General features: G+C 37.8%; 1 protein-coding gene across 2 annotated transcripts in view; it reads right to left on the reverse strand.

Annotated features, from left to right (window-relative positions):
* Nucleotides 1-17,204, reverse strand: part of KDM4C (lysine demethylase 4C) — a 443,189-nt gene that overhangs the window by 314,835 nt on the left and 111,150 nt on the right. For both annotated transcript variants that reach the window (XM_050943102.1, XM_050943101.1), the window contains one exon: nt 16,227-16,364. In XM_050943102.1, coding sequence (XP_050799059.1) covers nt 16,227-16,364 — 138 coding nt within the window. The remainder of the gene's footprint in view (nt 1-16,226; nt 16,365-17,204) is intronic.

A 17,204-nucleotide genomic window follows, 5' to 3' on the forward strand; every position in this document is an offset into this window, starting at 1 on the left:
CATGATGGACTTCCTAGGGTTGGTGGGGGCAGGGTTTTTTGGTTTGTTTGGGGCACTGTAGTTTAATATATAGTTAGGAAATCATAACCAAAAAAGTTAGAAGAACATTAAGATTGCAAAGTCCACTTTTTGTCCTTTAGAATAGATGACCACATAATGGAAGTGATTAATATGGAATAACTAACAGGGATGGAAATTTCTGTGACCCTTAAGACAGGAAAATGTAATAAATAGGTATTAAAACAACTTTCACTTCAAAGCTATAGATGTAGCTATACACTCTAATTGCACTGTCATAAATTTATTTGAACTCAGCAAAAGAAGGTATCAAAGAAGAATGGAGCTCTAATTCTATTTCTTTGAAAAACAGTAGACTAGGAAAAATCTCTCTTTATAGCTGTGACATTAATGTATGGAGAAAAGACCAGTCATTCACAATAGTTTCTCTCAACGAAGTCAAGGATAACTATAATTTACGTGCTGTAGAAATGAAAGGAGAGAAAAATTACATTGATTTTTCTCAACATTTCATACAAATGGTATTCTGAAAAGACAAGTTATTGCAAACTATTGACTTATGGTAAGAAAAAAAACACTGTTCTTTGGTTAGAACTGCCATAAAACAATAGCTCCTGAAAGTCTGTTAGTTTTGCACAAAATCTGTCAGCTCAGTGCATTTGTTACATTGATAAATGAAACTTCTACAGCATTTTACACTTAGAATCAGCTAAAGAAAACAAAAAAACCCCCAAAAAACAGATTCTATCACTTCTGCTCATTCATAGTTCCTTGAATGTACTCCAAAATCTAAAATCCACTTTGAAGAGTATACTATCTCATTATTTCTTGTTCAGATTTACACACACACAAAAATCTATATTATATAAAGGCATATGTTAGTTTCCCTTCATAAGCCTCTTTAAGGAATTAAACCACGAATGGCAGTAAAAAGCAAGACAGATCAACCCAAACAAGTGCAGATAAAATATTTATATCACACCATTCGATCATGTATTCTGTAGATGCCACATATGTTAGAGAAAATCTATTCTGGAAATAGATGTGTTTTAAAAAAATGGTGTTTTAAAAAAATGATTATGGAGACTATTTCCTTAAATCCCTCTATTTGTAAAGACAAGCGCCTTGGTTATCATGAGCTAAACTATACAGGGACCAGAGGGAGCCATAAAATCTCATATAAATGACCTGAAACAGCCTTTTTGTACCTAAAACTATAATAATTTTGAAGTCCAATATACCAAGCCATTCCAGAGCTAGAAGTGAGTGAAATGTGTCCCACTGGGAAACTGGCCATCTCCACTTTTCAGTAGTATAACACTCCTGTTTCTAGCCCTGCAGGGTGACAAGGTAACAGACTTTAAAGCCATGATATTTGTATATAGAGAAAATTATCTCTGGTCTTACCCATCATGGGCCTTGGACAGTTGCATATTTTGGAAGGAAATCCAAGTTGGTGGTGAGGATGACAAAGGGAAGGTGGATTAGAAAACAGACAGCAGGGAGGTGGTCAAAGGTTCATGATAATTAATTAATTAATTAATCTCCTGACTCTACAGTGCATCATAGAAATATCATTTTCACTTGTCATATATACATGCATTCCCATGTTCATGCATAAACACAGGCTAAATTATTATGTACAGTTAGATGAGCAATCCAGCAATGCTAGCTCTTTTCACTATCCCATCTTTCTTTACTTTTTTATACAGAGTATTTATTTGAATATATGGTGTAAAAACATTTGTTTGACTGTTCCCTATGTACAGAGTCACATTTTTATTTCTAGGATCAGTTGCTACAATAAAAACAGGTGCATTTATTTCAGTATGTAGATATCCACAAATATGGATAAAGCCACATGGTGTTTCCTTAAACTAGGCAGGCATAATACTTTTCACTCACTCACACTTACTTTCTCTTTTTTTTTCAAACCTAGGCTCCCCATATTTTTATTCAAATTATGGGAGAGTAGGTTATAGTACATAAATTGTTTTGTATGGACCAGCATTGTACTGATGTAGAAGTGATAAACACATGTTTATGTGCAACCTGTGAAAGGAACCCCATGAAAGGAACAGACTCTTCCCACTATTTCATATTGTCCATTAGGAAGTCAGCTATCCCAAAATACTGCTTAGCAGTCACATGGAGAGAGAAAGGGGACTGGAGACCTTACTACAATACCTCCATCCATGCTCAACTTGCTTCAGATAGCAGGAAAAGTGAAGGTATTTTTCAATGCTAATCCTGAATTAAGAAGATACAGCAACAGCACTTCCTACGCAACTGTTAGGAACCAATGTAAGCCATTAATTTCAATGTTTCCAGCTTGAAATTCTGCACTTAGCTGTTCTATGACACACAACTGATGCACACATATGAGGTCTTAGCTGCAGGCACTCATGAGCAAGAACAATATCAAGTTAGCATAAGGTGGCATGCTAGTTTCACTAAAACACAGATGCCCCCATGGTAGCGTTAAATACTATGTATATTCTCTTGCTCTATGTCAGCAATGCGACATTAGTGCCAGCTAACCATATATTCATTCATGGAAATATTATTCATTCTAAGGCAAAATACCTAAATACTGCCATAGAGGAATGCATGGGAGCTCTCTAGAGGCTTTACCACATAAGTGGTTCCTGAATCTTCATCAGGTTCCACAGAAACCAAGTCACAGAGTCATACAGAGCCTAGCTCTGATTTTTTGACAGGCAGACATCTTAAATTGTATAAATCCTAAATTATCCCGGACACCACTGTTATGAGTATTAGATGTACCAAGATCCAGCACAACCACCACAAAAAAGTTACCTGGCTCAGATGTCTGCAACTCAAACTATAAAAAGTAGATGACACATTAATCATTTATGAACCTGCTTTGGTGAGAATATTGACAGTCAAATTTCAGAACTGCATCAGTTTGGGTGATCTGTATGTAAAGTACATTTTTTTGTTTTTTTTTTGTTTTTTTACACACTACACTGAACCATTGCATCTTTTGCCTTAATTTCACAGGATAAAAACTAATAATAATGTTAGGGCTGGAAAAATGCCTTGAATACGGTAGCGACTATGCTCTTTTTTTCCTCTCTGACAAAATTATTTATTCAGTCTCTCTATATATCAATTTATATAACATAATAAATATAATATTTTGGATAGCGTACACTAGATATGACTGTCTTCAAGACAATTTTTTTTTACTCAATGAAATCAGCATAGTAAATAAATTTTCTTCCCTTTGAGACACTTATAAGTGCTTGAGGCTGCTGCAACACAAAAACAAAAATATCTTCACAAATGTCTCCAAACAGTCAAGCTGAAAATCTAAGCCAAAGTTTCATTTAACAGCCTGTCAGTTTTTTGATGTGAAGCTAATGAATGCAGTGGCAAACAAATCCATCAAACCTAACATCAAAACAACTGCACTTCATCCCACCAAAGGGAAAAAATGAAATATAACCTGCAGGCCAGCACTTTGATCTAACCTATCCACAGAAAACAGGTCTCTAAGCAGCTACTGCTGCAGAATATGCATGAGTAATGATGAACTTAATTTCACGAAATGAAGGAATAATATTTAAGGAGCCCATGACTCCAGTAAAAAAGGTTTGCAGAATTTTTCTTTAATGTCCTACAGTCAGTTAAAAAAATACAAAAGATCCCTACACTGACCCTTTCAACACATACTCAAAAGACACTAAAAATATAGATGAACTATAGTGACCTTAACATTTTTCCTCATGTTTCTTTAAAACAAAGAAAAGTGATATGAAGTTTACACAAAACTATGCCAGAGGCTGTGTTTACGCTCTGGGGACTAGTCTGGCATACGTCGTTTGACACAGGTATGTCGGCATAACCCCATAGTGCAGATGCAGCCTACAGCAATGAAACAGGTTTTTCCATGATTGTAGGAACACCACCTTCTGGAACAAAGTTAAATCGATGGAAGCATTCTTCCATTAACACAGCAGCACCTACATGGGGGTTAGGCCAGCATAGCTATGTCAGTCAGGGTGTGGATTTTTAAACCCCTGACCAATGTAACTATCTACAGCTATGTCTACACCATGAATAAGGGGCAAGATTCCCAGCTCACGTACACATACTCGTGCCAGTTCTCACTTAGCTAGCACAAGTATAAATAGGAACGTAGCATGGGCAACTTAGCTCTGCCGAGTACATATCCGCTGCTTTCAGGCAGGTTTGTGCATACTGACATTGCCCATGTTACCACGGCTATACTGCTTTTTATACTCATGTTAGCTTGATGAGAACTAGCGCAAGTATGTATATGCAAGCTGGGAATCACACCCCTAACTCACTGTAGATGTAGCCTATGTCAACCGAACTTTTAAGTGTAAAGCACACCTTCTTCAACGGTATGTTTTAAAGGAACCATGTATTTTTGGGTAGGTGGACTGAAGAGACATGAAATTTAGGGTCTGTCCACCAGGTGTCCCTTTAAATTCTTTTCATATAATTAGTAAAGTTCTTCCAATTCTTGTTTAAAGAGGATTTAATGATGGAAAAGAGTGGAATTGACAGCCCTGGGAAATGACATTATCTGTTCTCCCACTGAAGAGGTACAGCACAGCAGTAGTACTGCAAGTTCTCTCACGATGCCCCACCGATATGCCCTCACAGGATTTTGTAACACTCAAAGAGCCACAGACATTTAATGCAAGTACCAACTTCAGAACACAAGGACAGGACTGACTTTCCAGTTACCCCCAGGTAAGATCAATAACATAATGACAGAGAAAATAACTTACCATTAAGATAAGGATATGGCACCATATACTGGTGGAAGTGCTGTCTATGACAGTGGTTCGCAACCTATTTATCATTGTGGGCCACATATGAAGCTCTCTATGGGTTATATGGGCCACAGCCACATAATATATATGGCCGTGAGGACGTCACATGGGCTGCAGCTGTGTGCTGAGAACCACAGGTTGAGAACCACTAGTCTACGCTAAACATTACAATTCCTATACTCCTGTAATATCTCTTCAGAACTGAAAAAAGCCTTTCAAGTTGTTTCAGGTTGAAGAATGGGTGACCTTTGGGGCTGGATCTTATTTTAGCCAAATGACACCAGTTACATTTCCATGCTGAGTTTTGATGCAATTATATTATGGCATTTGTTATAAGATCAAACAAGAATTGTAGAACAACTGTAAAAGAGAAAATTCACATTAACAGAGAGACAGAGTTGTGCTTTTAAAAAGGATTATACACCTATAACTACCATTGGATAACACATCACAAGAGCTAGAAATCTAGCTACATCTATTAGGCGACAACAAGCATTTCTGCCAATATGAAGGCATTCAAAAGGGGAGTAAATTTTAAAGGACAACTTTCACGCTGGGGACAACCTTGAAAATAAAAATCACAAGACAGTCATCTGTTACATATTTTTACACTTTTCCTCCCCCCTTTGCTGATTAAAAAGATTTAATTCAGCTAAGGTGTTTCTCTTTTACAGCCTTCTTCAGCACCTCACTACAATGCCATAATATTGAATTTGTACCAGCACAATCATTTTCATAGCAAAATACTGGATATCATAAATAAAGAACCTAGGTTCTCGCTTCTTGATTGAGGAGGAGGGGGTAGTATTGGGAAGTGACAGGAACAAATTTTTTTTCAAAATACCTACTTCAATAGCAAAAGGAATAAAGAAAGGTACTGGCAAAGTATGCTGTTTTCTTTCTTTAAAGTCATAAGTGTTTGACAGCACATTTATACGCAGGCTATAGTGACTATTATATAAATACTGTATGTTGATTTATTACCAAGTATTTCCTTCTCTCAAAACACTTATTTTCCACATTCGATTCAGAAATGCTCAAATCCACCATTTTTGAGTCACTTCATTTGCACTTTTGGCAGTGTTCAAATATAATTTTTAAACAGTAAACTAAGCTTCAAAGGCGGCTGCTAGCACCTGCTCTCAGGAGGAGGAAATTTCCAAGATCAGAGCTATGAGCATCTCCAGCTGGGCATGTAAAAGAGGCATTTTGTTTTCTTAAAAACAATCTATGTTCCACATATGCTCTTTTTAAAAAAAACAACACCATCACTAAGAGCCAAAATGAGACCAGAGGTAAGACGATGAATCTCCGCTGAAGTCAATGACCCTATATTTCAATAGGTCTGATCCATTCAATCACAGGCATGCACTGACACCAGTTTCAAATTACTGTTATATGGGATTTCACACTTAAGCACTCAGTCCTGCAAACACACCACTCACATGAGTAGCCCCATTGGCTTCGTTGTTTGCAGGATTGGGCCATAAGGAAGGACCATGACAAATCCTTGCATTTTACACATATTCTTATGATTTGTTCCGCTGTATAGTGACAACTGAAGATCCCACTCAAATTGGGGTCCTACTGTGCTATAAAAACATACAGAAAGAGATCATCCTGCCACAAGGACTGTATAATTTAAATAGGCTAGATAGAGGAGGGGTGAGGGAGAGGGCATGATATGGGTAATGGTTGGCAAATGTCATGTTTTCTCCACCTTTTTTTTTCCTTTGGTGGTGGAGATATTGATTTGGGAGGCTGAGGGGATGGAATGACTGAGAGCAAAGGAGGGAGAAGAGATGATGAGGTGCTTGGAGGCCAGGGAGAATGAGGTTGCAGTGGAAGGACAGTGGAGGAGGAAATTGGAATAAAAAATGTCCAAACTGAAGGAAGGAAAGTCTGATGAAATCACCTATGTTCAGAAACAATACTGTAAAGGTTTTACTCTCCACCTCTCTCTTGCCAGGCACCTTGCCAGGGAGAGGACCAGAGTCCTTTTATCCTGGGACTGGCTCTGTCTTGAGAGCTTCCTTCTATCTTAGCTCATGTGGTTGAGTTAAGGAGGAACTTATGAGACCTTTTCTCCTTGAGACATCCTCCCTGCAGGGTCTAGAGAGTTCGCAAGCTCAGCCCACCCTCCCAACCCTCCTGGCTCTGCAAACAGGAAAAAGAAAGAGAGAGAAAGAGTTTATTTTGTTCCTAGGCTTGTTTTTCAATTAACAATACTAATAAATTGTAGGGATGAGAAATGCAATGTAAAGAAAATACATCAGTAGATAAAAGTACACAATCTTATTTTGAACTTTTTTCAGTCTGTTTCTAAATTCCAGCACACCAGTATGACAGACAGCATTTACTGGTCCTCTCCATGGGTATTTTCATTTGGCAAGAAGGTGGAAATTATGAGTGATTCTCCAGATTTTAGCATATCACCTAATCATCTTTCAATTACAATTAAATGGATGATGCATTTTTCCAGGTAAATTTTACATAAATTTCCTAAAGTACATTCACACAAAGAAAATGAAAGGCTCCACTTGTAAATTTTTTATGAGGGCAAGCATGGAATTCACCCTAAAAGTCAATTAATTCTGATAAAAAATGTCCATTTTTCAATAAATTATTTAATGGGGAATTAATACAGAAAAAATGATGGGATCAATACAAGCCAAGACAGCTTCTTATAAATATATTTCAGTAACATACATATCAGTGCCAGATCATCATACAAACTCCCAAACCAGCCTTACTGCAACACAGGTCAAACTACAGTATGTAATTCCAGAAGATGTCGCTCAATTTGCCATCTGAGCTCTTTCTGTTTAATTCCAACTTATCCTCTCATACCCAAGGTCACATGATTAACATGACAGCTCAAAAACTAATACACAGAAATGGTTATAAAAATGCTAACAATGTCCAGAGGTGAGTGCAACCAATACTGACAGAAGCACAAGAGAATCATGAATGAATTCTACAGAAGAGGTTCTCAAAGACCACAGTGATGAGCATGGAATAAATACTTAAATAGGCAAAAGGTGTTTTAAGTAATTGTTTTCCACAACAGTCCTGAAAATAATTGCTTGTAATTAATTACTGTTTGGGGGAAAAGCTATCCCTCACTTGCAGGAGTCAGAAAAAAATTCAAATATCTTTAAACTGTGATAAACAAGAAAAAAATCAAAATATGCGATGGTCAAGACTACCAAAGGTTTGAATGTTAGTTGATTGCATACAGATTACCTAGAAGTGTTTCCCCGCACAGCTACACATCATTACATCTTGGCTACAGAGAGAGATGCAAGTTCATTCTTGGATTAAAGTGAATATCTTTTATCCAAACACTTCAGAAGGGATTTTGTAGAATACAAAAAAATTAATCAAAATGGCGTGTAAACACTTATATTCAGTAACTTTAATGCCTGAACATTGTCCCTACTTCAGCACACAAGTTGCCTACTCGGCACAAATTTAAGTAGATCCCAGCAAAACATACAAACTAATTGACATTGGTTCATCTGTTTTACCAACATTAACAAAATGCACTGGAGTAAGATAACTTAAAATGTTGTTTGCAGAACAGCAAGGAGTGCCAGCCTACTTAGATAAACGTAAGCTCCATTAGGTAAATAATAAGCCATGAGTCTGAAGAAATGTCCCATCTGCCTTCTTTCATACCCTTTACATTTTGGTATCAAATTAAATTCTGGAAACTGAAGCTACAGGACAACTATTAATAATACTTAAAATGTATGGTATACACCTCTCATCTTCACAGCACATTACAAACATAAGTAACTAACCTATGTGACCTACCATGGGATAAATACAGTTAGTTTTATCTAATCTTAGGGTTTTCTCTAGCTCCTGTCACTATAGTATCTGAACACTTAAACCCATTTCACAGACAGCCTGCTCCCTTCCCACTCCTTTAAGTGCTGTCAGGATGGATGCCGGGCCCCCTTCCTTCTCTGGAATCTCTCTCTTCCCAGAGGATCAGTGAGGAGAAGTTAATGTGGTTTCTGTTCTCTCTCTTCTAGGGCACGGGAAGGTTTGGAATGCTCTACCTTTCTCTCTATTTTCCTTTATCACCTTTAACCATCTCCTTCTGTCCCCTGTCCAAACCTGTGCACTCTATCATGTGTGAACTGTGCCCCTCATCCCACGCGTCTCTTATCTGTGCCAGACCTCAGACCTGTCTCCACAGGTGTCACCATTCTGTTCACTGCACTGAGACTACAGTAGAAAGAAGTACCTGAGACAGCAGAAAAAGCATGCAGGCTCTCCACCTAGTCTCCTGCCTTCTCACATGCAGCCCTCGTGCAGCACTGCAGCCTTTGGGAAAGAGGTGCAGCTATCATGTTCCCCAGGACTTGAGTAAAGACAGCCCCAGCTAAAACAGTATTGTTGCAGGTAGGTGTACATATGAGGAAACTGAGACAGTGAGTTCAGCAATTTCCCCAAGGCCACAGAATGAGTCTGTTTCAGAGCAAGAACTGGAATTCAGGAGTTCGCTTCCTCTAGTTCTGTGTTCAAAACATGCCTTTCATTTTAAAGACATGACCTATTTAAAACTGCAGTTTATGTAGGCAATTTATTTCATTGGGCCCTTAACCTTGTGGCATTTTCTTTAGGACAATAATAATGTTCTTTAACTTAAGTATTTACTGTAGTTTCGATAAAAAAATTGTATGCTATTACACATCTAGCTGCTGTTGAGACAAAAAAGGGATGAAGGTGGTAGCTCATTAGTTGTTTTTTTATTTTTGCTAAATTTTGGGGTTTTTGGAGGGAAAGTGGCATAGACAATAATACAGCTGTAAGTAACTCAGAACTGCCTTGTCAGAAAAATAATCAGTCTCCAGTACAACAAAAGCCTCTAAGTTGAACGCTACACTCTACTGACCTAGATTACTGCATTTCACTGCTACCAGAAAGGCATATCCAATATAATACATATTAAAGAGAAAAATGTAACAGTCATCTAGAAATTATATTTAGATCCAAAATTTTCCCCCTAATTAAAAAACATGTAAGTATCATGCACAGACAGAGAAGAAGCAACAGATTAAACTTCAACATCAGTGAGCCATGCCAGTCTGGAGAACCATAAATTGCAACATAAAACTGTGTGGCTTGTTTTATTAAATGCTACAATAATATTATAATAGTGGATATAACCTACTAACATCACAATAGCCTTCTGAAGCAGAGAGGATTTCTTATCCTTTTTTAATTAATTGACATTTTTGGAAAATTTCTCTGGAGTTCCAGTATAAGCAACTATAGATTTACCCATTTTCCACTTCCTGCCTAACAGAAGGCCAAGAAACAGTATTTTTCAGTTTGCAAAAGCTCTGGTATCATGCATGCTTTAAAACTGTTGTACAAATATAACACAAGAATAGTTAACAACATACATTGTTTTCTCTATTTTTATTAATATAAGAACATAAGAATGGCCACACAAGGTCTTCTGACAGTGGACTGCGCCAGATGCCTCAGAGAATGAAGCAAAGAGAACAACAAATCAAGGGAGCCATCCTCTGTCATCTAGTTCCAGTTTCTGGCAGTCTGAGGTTTAGAGACACGCAGAGCAGGAGGTTGCGTTCCTGACCATCTTGGCTAATAGCCATCCATGGACCTATCCCCTATGAACTTATCTAATGCTTTTTTAAATCCACTTATACTTTTGGTCTTCACAACAAATGGCAATGAGTTCCAGAGGCTGACTGTATGTTGTTTAAATAAGTACTTTCTTATGTTTTAAACCTGCTGCCTATTAATTTCATTGAATGATCTCGGTTCTTGTGTTATGTGAAGGGGTAAATAACACTTCCCTATTCACTTTCTCCACACCAGTCATGATTTTATATAGATTTCTATCATACCCACCCCACCCCCCACATACACTCATCTCTTTTCTAAGAAGAACAGTCCCAGTCTTTTTAATTTATCCATGTCTGGAAGCTGTTCAATATCCTTAAAATCATTTTTGTTGCCCTTCTCTGTTGCTCTTTTCCAGTTCTAATATGTCTTTTTTGAGATGGGGCAACCAGAACTGCACACAGCATTCAAGATGGGGGCATACCAGAGATTTATATAGTGTTATTATATAGTGTCTCTCTTATTAACTATCCCTTTCCTAATGGTTCCTAACATTCTGTTCGCTTTTTTTGACTGGAGCTGCACATTGAGCACAAATTTTCTGAGAACTATCCATGATGACTCCAACATCATTTTCTTGAGTAATAACAGCTAATTTAGACGCCACCTTTTTTTAATATATAGTTAGAACTATTTTTCTCAATGTGTTTTACTTTGCACTTAACACTGAATTTCATCTGCCATTTTGTTGCCCAGTTTTGTGAGATCCCTTTGTAACTCTTCACAGTCAACTTTGGACTTAACTATCTTATTTTACCACCTCACTGTATACCCTCTTTTTCAAGATCATTTATGAATATGTCCAACAGCACAGGTTTCAGTACAGATCCTTGGGAGACCCCATTATTTACGCCTTTCCATTGTGAAAAGTTACAATATATTACTACCCTTTGCTTCCTATCTTTTAATCAGTTACCAATCTATGAGAGGACCTTCTCTCTTCTCTTTTTGTTATTGGGTTTTCTGTTTTCGTAGCCTCTCTAATCTCCCTGAGCATTTCACAATCACTGTCATACTGCTATAGTCTTATTGTTCAAGCATGTAATTTCTATTCACAGAGATTTTTATGGTACAGTTTGATTCATTTCAGATTTTTACTCCATGCTTTTTTTCATATATAGCGCCACTTCCCCGTTAGCGCAACCTATTCTGTCATGCCTATATATTTTTCACCATGTCCCACTGATGATCATCATTCCACTGAATTTCTATGATGCCTATTATGTCAGTATCCTCATTTAATACCAGGAGATCAACTTCACCCATCTTAGCATTAAGACTTCTAGCATTTGTATACGAACATGTACAAAATTTGTCAATATTTAGTTATCTCCCTTCATTGAATGGGACTCTTTCATTTGGCTGTTTCTTTTCAGTTACTACCTGTACTTCATCAACTTCTAGCCTCTCCTCCTTACTAGGATTTAGAGTATCTGCTTTAATAAACGGTGTGCTCCTCCACATCTGTCTGTCTGTCTCCCACATGCCTTTGTTTCAAATATAATGTCTTTAAATATCAAGTATAACAGGCAAAGTTGTAACTTAACATTTCCCTAATGTATCTTGTTTTACAATTAATATTGGAACATTAAAGCAGTAACATGCATTTCCTTAACATTCCATCAAGTTGTATTTGTATAGCATGAACAAATACCAACAAATATCATTATAATAAATAATTATCATCAAGTTGTTTTGTTTCCATTAGCTTTGTATTATTATGTAACTGCTGTTGAAAAGAAGTGTTTATAAAGAAGCTTACAAGAAGTGGAATATTGGCCAAATGACCAGAGACAAGTATAAAAATATTGCTCAGGAGTGCAGAAGTGAAATCAGGAAGGCCAAATCATACTTGGAGGTATAGCTAGTAAGGGATATTAAGAGTAATGAGAAGGGTTTCTACAGGTACATTAGCAACAAGAAGGTGGTCAGGGAAAGCGTGGGCCCCTTACTGAATGGGGGAGGCAAACTATTGGCAGAGGATGAAGGAAAAAGCTAATGTACTCATTGCTTTTTTTGCCTTTTTTTCCCCCACGAACAAGGTCAGCTCCCAGACTACTGCACTGGGCAGCACAGTATGGGGAGGAGGTGACCAGCCCTCTGTGGAGAAAGAAGTGGTTCAGGACTATTTAGAAAAGCTGGACAAGCACAAGTCCATGTGGCCGGATGCGCTGCATCCGAGGGTGCTAAAAGGAGTTAGCGGATGTGATTGCAGAGCCATTGGCCATTATCTATGAAAACTCATGGTGAATGGGGGAGGTCCTGGATGACTGGAAAAAGGCTAATGTAGTGCCTATCTTTTAAAAAGATCCAGGGAACTACAGGCCAGTCAGCCTCACCTCAGTCCCCGGAAAAATCATGGAACAGGTCTTCAAGGAATCAATTTTGAAGCACTTAGAGGAGAGGAAAGTGATCGGAAGCAGTCAGCATGGATTCACCAAGGGCAAGTAATGCCTGACTAACCTAATCGCCTGCTATGATGAGATAACTGGGTCTGTGGATGAGGGGAAAGCAGTGGACGCATTATTCCTTGACTTTATCAAAGCTTTTGATACAGTCTCCCATAGTATTCTTGCCAGCAAGTTAAAGAAGTATGAGCTGGATGAATGGACTATAAGGTGGATAGAAACCTGGCTAGATCATTGGGCTCATCGGGTACTGATCAATGGCTGCATGCCTAGTTGACAGCCAGTATCAAGTGGAGGGCCCCAAGGGTCGGTCCTGGGGCCGGTTTTGTTCAATATCTTCATTAATGATCTGGAGGATGGCGGGGATTGCACCCTCAGCAAGTTGACAGATGACATTAAACTGGGAGGAGAGTGATAGATACACTGCAGGGTACGGATAGGATACAGAGGGATCTAGACAAATTAGAGGACTGGCCAAAAAAAATATGATGAGGTTCAACAAGAACAAGTGCAGAGTCCTGTACTTAAGACAGTAGAATCCAATGCACTGCTATAGACAAGGGACCAAGTGGCTAGGCAGCAGAGGTTACAATGGACAAGAGGCTAGAGATGAGTCAACAGTGTGCCCTTGTTGCCAAGAAGGCTAACAGCATTTGGGGATGTATAAGTATGATCATTGCCAGCAGACTGGAGCGACGTGATCTTTCTCCTCTATTCAACATTAGTGAGGCCTCATCTGGAGTACTATGTCCAGTTTTGGGCCCCAAACTATAAAAAGGATTTGGAAAAACTGGAAAGAGTCCAGCGGAGGGCAACAAAAAGGATTAGGGTCTGGAGCACATGACTTACGAGGAGCAGCTTAGGGAACTGGATAGTCTGAGGAAGAGAAGAATGAGGGGAGATTTGATAGCTGCTTTCAACTACCTAAAGGGTTCAAAAGAGGATGGATCTTGACTGTTCTCAGTGGTACCAGATGACAAAACAAGGAGTAATGATCTCAAGTTGCAGTCGGGGACATTTAGGTTGGATATTAGGAAAAACTTTTTCACTAGCAGGGTGGTGAAGCACTGGAATGGGTTACCTGGGGGAGGGGGTGGAATCTCCTTTCTTAGAGGTTTTTAAGGCCAGGCTTGACAAAGCCCTGGCTGGGATGATTTAGTTGGGGACTGGTCCTGCTTTGAGTAGTGGGTTGGACTAGATGATCTCCTGAGCTCCCTTCCAACCCTGATATGCTATGAAAGTTGTGCAATAACCTGAGACATGTTTTATTTGGCAAATACTACTTCCAAGTCTTTTTCTTGATTAATTAAAAAATGAAGCAAAATGTTCAATGAGTCAGGCTTTAATTCTGACATTTTTTATTATATATAGTAAAATGAAGAGTGCAATTCATGACTGTGGCCTCTAGTCACAGGAACTGGAATTCACACTCCACTACAATCCCTAAGATTTCTCTATAGCAGATATTATTATTGATTAAAATAGTATTTGGAAGATTTCAGACACTTTGAATTGATTACAAACACCCTGCAGCCATTTTACCTTCTTATACAATACATGAACACAGTATTACACCTTTGATACACAGCATGAAAGTCAATGTATTTCAATAACTGCTTTTTCCATGGACAAAGAGTACTCAAAATGAACCAAGACTTCCTAGCCAAAAATTAGGACTTTTAGAAGCAAATTCAAGACTGAGAGAGGGAAACTCCACTAATTTTTCTACAGATCAGCTTATCCCACATTTGAATTTGATCCGTAGAGTTATATTAAACTCAAGTCTTCTACATGGTGATTCATTTTACTATCTTTTGAACCACTGAGCTACTAAATATATAGATCTTAAAAATCAGTATTTCCAATCAGGGCCTTATTAATTACCTATCATGAATGTAAGTTTTGCTTTAAAAGTGAAGACCTAGCTGAACATTTTAAATTCTTATTAATGTTTTCATTACTTTCATTACAGTAAATGCCTGTGTATAGGCTACATGAAACAATCAATCATTTTCAGGCCTTTTATCTCTTGAAACCCAGTCATCAATCTCATTCACAATTATAGTCAATAGTGCCTAAAATCAAGAAGTTCTGCTAAAAGAAAATATTCTCAAGGTCTTCTTCCAATGCCACATATTTAGCCCTATACTCTTCCTGGATTACTTTGCTGAAACCCCACCTCCTCCCATGTTTGCTTTTGAACTGAATTCACTTGTCATCTCATTAGTTAATGTAACATGTACACAATTTGTAGATGATGTTGTTGTCAGCACAAAATATCTCGGTCTGCAAAGTGGCTCCACATTACATATTTATCAAAGCATCCTAAACAGTGCTCTTATAATCCATTCTTTATATGATCTCTCCACTATTCAAAAGTACTGTATAACATGAATGACCTTTTGCTGAACAAAATACACACATTTGATTCAGTATATTACCCACACGCTGTATGTGAACAGAATGTAAAATATATGCAGTATATGCAAAGTTTCAGACTAAAATAGTGGAAACAAGTTGGGTGAGGCAATATTTTTTATTGGACCAATTTCTCTTGGTCAGAAAGAGGCTTTTGAGCTATATCGTGTAGCTCAAAAGTTTGTCTCTCTCAGAAATAGAATTCGGTCCAATAAAAGATATTACCTCACCCGCCCTGTCTCTCTAATATCCTCGGGTTGACATAGCTACAACATCACTGCATAGACTAAAACTGTGACAGGAAACCACCTTTCTGTAAAATATGTTAGTGATTTTAAATTATGAAACATTTCCACTCTGGGAGCATATTTAATTTATCACAAAATATTGCCATTTAAAAAAAACATCACAATTAAAGTTTAATTTGCTCATTTAGGTCAGCCCTCTCATTGTTCTTTGTCCTCTTTTGAACAGGCACATTTCCCCTCAAGTCTGTGACATGTTTTCCAAGATACATATAAAATTCGATAAGGGAGCTGAATTGCTATATATGACTTGAATAAGGTTATTTCCAAGCTGCCTCTAGGACTATGATGTATAGGGTTTCAGAAGAACAGAAAGAAATTCTGTGTGTCCCTTCCAAACATAATTCTCAATTTATATGGCCTTATACAAACTTAACTATATAAAAATATCTCCTGAAAAAGAAAGAAAGATTTTTAACATACCATATACACATTAAGTCATACATAAAATCTACTACGATAACAAATACATGTACTGCAAGTGTTATAACATGCTAGTTAATGAACAATATGGAATATTACTGCATTGACAGCATGATGTACAAGATGACTTAATTGTTGTTCTCCCTACTTACCAATTTAGCTACTTTTCCATAATCAATCCATCTGATTGTGGCAAAGTTAGTTGATTCTGCACAGTTGAAACCATGGTTAAATCCCGCATGGTATCCATATGGGAAGGTTATCATAAATTCCCCTGCCTCCTGTGTGATCTACATAACAAGAAAACAAACAACATTTTAAAAGACCTTCTCTTATTAAAGAAATGAAAATTATGTTTGCTGAGGTCAAAATAGACATTTGCACATAGCATCCAATTTGGATTAAATATAGGCAGACCAGAATGCACCTGAGGAGACTTTACTCACTACCTTTTGAAATAACAAGCTTCTGGCCCACCAGTGTCCCCACATTAGAGTAGGCCACAAATTCAGAAAGCGTTCAAAGGGGAGCAAATCATGTTCCCTCTTCTACAAAAGCAGACAACCCCTATTAACAATACCTGGGGGGCAATAAGTACAGAGCATAAGATTTAAAGGGCCAGACAAGGCAGGGTGGCAGCCAGCAGGGGAAGGTATGAGCTAAACATCTGCTACTACCTTCCTCAATAGAGGGGGCATACTCTAATGGCTGGGAAGGCTACTTCATCCACTGGCCTTAAGTAGCTTCTCTGGAATGGTGCCAAAGATGCTCCATGTTACTGAAGCAGGATAGAGGGAGATTTCTTCTCCTCTCTTGCTCATCCCCATACAACTTTTCAATGCCTGACCCATTTAATGCTAATTAGGTTTCACAGGTGTCACTGACAATCTATTCTGCAGACAGTGGAACTATACATGTATAAATGAGGTGCTAATTTAACTTTCACACATTCTATTAGTGGATAATACACAAACAGGTGCCATTTTTTCCAAATCTTTCTCAAGGAAGCAGAACCACACTTATTGTAAAGTTGTAGTAGTGATGTTACACGAAAACTAATAATGCTGAAGATTCTTTGTATTCTAAACGATGTAATGAATGTCCTAAACTTTGTGCCATTAAAATCTCCT

The sequence above is a fragment of the Gopherus flavomarginatus genome, chromosome 3 (assembly GCF_025201925.1).
Source record: "Gopherus flavomarginatus isolate rGopFla2 chromosome 3, rGopFla2.mat.asm, whole genome shotgun sequence".
NCBI classification, from domain to species: domain Eukaryota; kingdom Metazoa; phylum Chordata; order Testudines; family Testudinidae; genus Gopherus; species Gopherus flavomarginatus.